Source organism: Lottia gigantea (genome assembly GCF_000327385.1).
Source record: "Lottia gigantea unplaced genomic scaffold LOTGIsca_45, whole genome shotgun sequence".
NCBI classification, from domain to species: domain Eukaryota; kingdom Metazoa; phylum Mollusca; class Gastropoda; family Lottiidae; genus Lottia; species Lottia gigantea.
Window position 1 is genome coordinate 2,192,749 of NW_008709577.1, and position 6,194 is coordinate 2,198,942.

The 6,194-nt window shown below is 33.6% G+C and overlaps 1 protein-coding gene across 1 annotated transcript in view; it reads left to right on the forward strand.

The window, feature by feature from the left end:
- Positions 1 to 5,653: 5,653 nt before the first annotated feature.
- LOTGIDRAFT_164523 (hypothetical protein) overlaps positions 5,654 to 6,194 on the forward strand; it is a gene marked incomplete at both ends in the record, with an annotated part of 10,664 nt that continues 10,123 nt past the window's right edge. The window contains 2 exons of the mRNA XM_009061029.1: positions 5,654 to 5,692; positions 5,889 to 5,970. Of these exons, the coding sequence (XP_009059277.1) occupies positions 5,654 to 5,692; positions 5,889 to 5,970 (121 nt within the window). The remainder of the gene's footprint in view (positions 5,693 to 5,888; positions 5,971 to 6,194) is intronic.

Consider the following 6,194-nt stretch of genomic DNA (forward strand, 5'->3'; position numbering starts at 1 on the left):
TCTGAGGATCCCCGTGGTTGAACCTAACATTGAGTGCGATGGTTGGTTTATAGGTTTGGTGTAAAGGTTTATTGGCAAGTGGTTGAAGAAGATTAACATCTCGTGTATTTTTATACCCTCGTACCATGGTGCAACCGTACTCGTAAAAGGATTATGGAGAGAAGTTGTAGAGTAATGAATTTGATATCTTCATTGCCGAGAAAAATATAATAATTTTCTACTCCCGTAAGACGTTTATTACTACAGAAAGATAACTCTTGACATTATTGAGCTAAGTTTCAGACCACAAATACCAAGCATGTATAATATAATAAATTGGTAACATTACAAGAAGCCTACTCAAAATTGGAACGCTGAACAGTACCTATATTGCAAAATGGCGGCTAAAATACCATAACGAGATGAAAATTCGTCAAACGACTAGAGCGAGTAAGCAATTCTTGTGGTGTTTGTCAGAAACCATGGTAGTAAATAAAAAACAATAGTCATTGATTCTTTCGTAAAATATTAATAATAATTAATACAGAGACGAAAAGGGACGAAGATTGAAATAAGTCAGTTGTCTGAAGATCACATAGCGTGAAACAATGAGTAGCAACATGTTTAACATCATTGTATTCGTTATTTCATGATTAAGGGTTGTTTCTGTGCACCCATTGGCCAGTTAATGGTCCCTTTCGCAGTCGAATATTCGTGTTGGATTAACTTAAACAACTGTATGTCCGCGCTGCCTCCATTGGTGAGTGATAATCTGTGAATCACTGTATTTATCGAATACCACGGCGGCTTTGCTATTATATTTGCACAACGTTAAGTAAGCGTACGACTATATCCTTGTAGGTAGCGCCTGGTTGCCATGGAATTTTTCTCAGCAAGGATCCATCATCGAGGACGAAAAAATTTTTCTGTTTTAGTTTGTTCCATTTTGTTATATGTGAAACATATAGAAACAACTTTGGGAGTTACCTGCTACATTATCTACGTGACTGGCATGTTGGTCGTAAAAACGATACAACAAAAGTGAAATCAAATTATTAAATGTGATGAAACAGAAGACGTTTTTTGTCATAATTTCTTTCGTCTTTTTCAAAATGTATAAGGGGTTCCATCACAGCCTTTTTGATTTTCTCATTAGTATTTTTCTTTTTTTTATTAGTTAAATTGGCATTAAACTACATTTAAAAACTGTATTGTCTTCTGTCTTAATATTTGTAAAAGTGTCAGCACCTTCAGCATAAAAGGAATTTTTCACTTTCATGACATTTGTATTTGATCATTTCACAAAATGAGCCAGAAAACAAATTAATGTGATTACGTAATTTAATTACCTAAAATTATCTTTTTTTTTTCAATTTTGACACACATATTTGAAATAAATCTCTATTTAAACATATGCATTCACAAGTTATTAAATCATTTGATAATTTTATTTTCTGCTATCTTAATTTAAACTCTCACTACTAATATTTAGTGGCCTATGCCATTCCGCTTTATTGAAACTATTGTTAGAAACTATAACTGTACGTATTTGAGTAAATATGTATAGAAATATGTCTCCTACGTTGTCCAAAGATTTTAACTAAATATAATGAGCCATTGTAAAGCCAATCACCGAAACTAGGTCAAACTGCTTAATAAATAATTAGTACTCGGTTTCTCATTAACCCATTTAAAACAAATTCAGTTTTATTAAGATCAAGACAAAAATAATATACTTTAGAAATATTTTCAGGTATAATTTACAACGTGTTTGAAATGAAAATGGTTTACAAAAAACGGAATGCCCCTTTAATAAGTATCTCTTCTCGTTTAGTTTTACTCGTCAGAAAAATAAGTCCCAATGAGAGGGAAATATATTATTTCAAACGGGAATTAGTTCTAATATATACTGAAATATAAACATATCGAAGTTAACCTACATAAATCGGTTTTTGGCATTTTTAGCTCAGTTTTCGTTGGCTTGGGCCTTTCGGGAGTTATTAGCCGATCAGATATGTGCTATCTCCTTATCGTGAGACCCTACCTCAGTACATTATAGCCTACTGGCTGGTCGTGTTTAGTATCCACAAAAAGGTTGTTGTGTGAAGAAGAATATGAAATCAATAATGTATTACGGTTGTTAATGACCGGGGTATCTAAAACAAAGCAATAACGTGCTCATACTGGCTTCTGACACAGTTTCGCATTTGTTTGACTACATAAATCGTACATACGTATGTGTGATCACTTTTTGTGCAAGTAAAATGTTTATTGTTATTTTGTTTAAACGTTTTTAACTTTTAAATAAATTGTACATGTCAAGGCATACCTCAAAATTAGTTAATTATAGGAATTGTAAAAAGGTTTTCTAAAATTTTTATTTGTATCGGGGACACTGATAGTATTAATTTGCACCATTCTTATTTTCGATCAGACGTCTTTGGTTCCTGTATTTCAACTAAAACGGTGTGTTTGATGACATCTCTTATCATAAAATAGTGCTTTATCACTTAAGGCCATTCGCGATTACTGACGTCATCAAACACTAATTAGTCCAGTCCAAAATATGATACCCCCTACCCTGAATAAATTGCAAGAAATTGTTTTATGATGTTATTTTGTACTACAAGGTTTGCAGAACAACAAACTAAAAGTTTACCATAATCCCTTCACCAGAAAGGGTCCAATTTTGACATTTGACACCGATAATTACGATTTTAAAAATGTCAAGGTCTGTCTTAAATCGATGTTTTGTTAACTGGACCTTATCTCGCTAACAGTCTCAAAGTTGTCTTGATGAAGTTCCGTTTAGGACGAATAGCTATAATATCGGATCTTGACAGTAGGTGTTTCATCAAGTTCCCGTTCGCTGTCTATGGTTATGGCCCAACCGATGACTTAAGTTTAGAACCTACCTATTTACATGCAAAAACATTTTTCACTGGGAATTGATATGGCCAAAGTTTTCGGATGTATTACGGTGTTTAAGCTACATATACGATAAGCTGCGGAACGATAACCTGTGCATTAATCATTAGTATTAACAATTTGAGCTTACCAGAGCATCTGTAGCTGTCAGACTCAATATTAATTATTCGACGCAATTCAAATGTGGATCAATGGAATTATGTGAACACCCGAGAGAACCCAGCTGACTTGGCTTCTCGCGGACTTTCAGAGAAAACAGTTTAAAGGACCCAAATTGTGAACTGATGAATATTGACCCAGCCCATCAGTTTTAGATCATTTGCCAGATTTAAATGATGGTCCAGAAGTACAGCGGTCTGTTAATTTAGTTCAGGCTGTTGAAATTTTGCACTTATAAACTATATTGTTTATACTGGATACGTTTGATAGCCTTACCTTCACTGGTTTTCGAAAAAAATTTTGGAATAAAGTTTGTCGACTAAGCTATTATTCTATTTCGGGGAAGGGAGGGTTTGATTGAAACTATTTTTCGTTAAACAATTAAAATATCTAGTTGATGTGGTTAAAATTTGTGAAAATTAAACATTAAAGTTTTAAAATCTAGAAAAAGGCCAAATCATCTTACTTAAACTATCTCCAGTTTCAGTATTAATAGTTAGAGATGCCCACTAACCTGTAGGACATCTGGGAATAAACGCTACACTTTCTTACATACGATACGAAAGAACTATTGTAATTGCATTTAGTCTGTGATATCCAAATATATTGTAGGTACAAAACATGCTGCTAAAAATATCAGATCTATCGGTCAAAAGAGTTAGTTCAGGTGAAGCTCCCTTTCAGCCGAACCGGTGTCGATTGTCATAGTCACATTTCCTTTGGACAATATTGAAAACTTTACTCATGAACGTTCCTGAAACCATTCAAAAAGATGCGGAGTTTGCACTATGCCTTTTGATTGCATAGATAGGAGCACAGCGAAAAAGGGCATGTACCTTCTTTGTCAATGTACAGTCTGTAATTCCGTGGTCGGGAGTCAATCCTGCAGATGCCGCATCATAAACTGTTCAATGGTTTGATCATAGACTTGCCAATCTTCAGCGTAAAGAATCCTTTTTTTTTTTTGTTCTAAAGGTGATTTCATAAGTTTATAGTAGTTTTCAACAGTTGCAAATAGTTTCCAGAAGCTTCTGTATTAACAAGTAAAAATATGAAAGTAAATGTTTTACAGTGATATATAGAGTGGTAGGTGTCTATGACAATTAGGAAAAGTAATAATCACACATCTGCTTAGAAATGTAGGGTTAACCAGATGCTCTGGTAAGCTCAAATTGTTAATACTAATGATTAATGCACAGGTTATCGTTCCGCAGCTTATCGTATATGTAGCTTAAACACCGTAATACATCCGAAAACTTTGGCCATATCAATTCCCAGTGAAACATATGATTAGAATATGGTTTGTTTATTGTTTTGTTTTTTGTGTTTGCTTCTGTGTGTATATTTAATGCATAAGAAATGTGTATTTGAAAAAAGGTGTCTTTCTGATATATATCTTAAAAGGACATATGCGCCAATTTTTTTCACCAATCGTACCTTAGTCACAGAATTAGGAATTATTTTAGCTAAACTAATCAGTAATAGAGCTACTTATGTATTTCGAAATTTAACAGTAATTATCTATGGAGTTCCTGGGGTATATATTTACATTACATGCATTTTGTATTTGTATTTCTAGTTGCAAAATTATAAGAAATACAGGAAATGGCGGTCATTGTGGCCCTTCCTATGTTGTTCTACCTATCCTGAAATAATTAACTTTTAAAACGAAATGTTAAAACCTATATTGACCAAACGTTCTTTAATTTATTAGCGCGTCAAATAAGGGCACTCGAGACCCAAACTGGCTCTATAAATTNTTCTACAAGCTAGAACCATAGGGAAATCTAATAGTTCTATCCGACTATTAGCAGCATTTGGCAATCATTAGAATTTCATGCTATTAATTCACCAATTATACATTTTATTTATTCAGTTTGAATAATGGTCGCAATTCAATACTATGATAAGTTGCAGAGCGACAAGTGTAACTTTTACGTTAGGCCGTGTGTATAAGCAGATAAGATATATACAACGTCATCTTTTTTAAATTTCAAATTTGGACCCATTCTGGTGAAGGGATTTTGGTAATTTTTTGTATGTTGTTCTGCAAACCTTGTAGTACAAAATAATACCATAAAACAATTTCTTGCAATTGTTTGGGGGTAATACTCTATTATTATTATTTTGCATAATTTTGTTGAAAATTGATTTAATGCCTGACATATAGCCTGCATATCGTTAAAACGAAATAATTTTAAAAAATATTGAAAAGGGCTCCGCAGCAAAACAAATCCTTACAAGACGAATCATTACGAATAAACATAATTTATAATAGAATAATAATAGAATAACGATCCTTGTCCCTTTCATGGCTCTAGCCCCAGAATTCTGGTTTCAAAGATTCACAAGAAATTACTATCTATTATATATATGATATTATGTTAGATATATATATCACCACTCCCATGACATTTAAATATTTGGAATTTAACGAACGTCAGATTTAGCGCACGTCAACAAATTAGACGTATACGATTTTTTTCGGGGAGAAAATGAAAACCTTTCTTTAGAATATTTACTTTGAACGAATGTGTTCCTATCTCTTCAAACTGGCGGTGGCAAAGCGGTGTTGTGTTTTGTGTACATGACCCCATTTCTATTCTACCGATCTGATTGGCCAGATGTAAATGTTACCAATCTCATTTCCACTTCAAGAAATCGAAGTGTAGTGGGCTTAGTTTAATACGGGTTAATAAGACCGTGTCAAAACCCGCATTCGTGATACGATGACCCACCGACAGTTGTCAGAAAATGACGTCATAAATGATTGTATTAACTGGTAGAATATATAGAATAATTATGTTATTTATATGTTGTAGAGAAATGCTTTAATGGAAAGAGCGGCTACAGATGGAGTTGATGGTAACAATAGATTGAAAGTTGCTCCTATTAAAAAACCAGGTAGATTAGCCTCCTGTATTTCTGTTTTAAGCAAAGCTGATATCACCTGGGCGTGATCTCTGATTGTTGTGATTCTTGGGTTTGTGTGGTAGCTCAGTGAGTAAAGATCATGCTCACTAACCAGGGTTCAAGGTGCATTCTAGTACCCAGATAGATACAAGTCATTTTTATTTGCCCACATCTCTTTTAAATTGATGTAGGCCTATTTCTGCATACTTATTAAA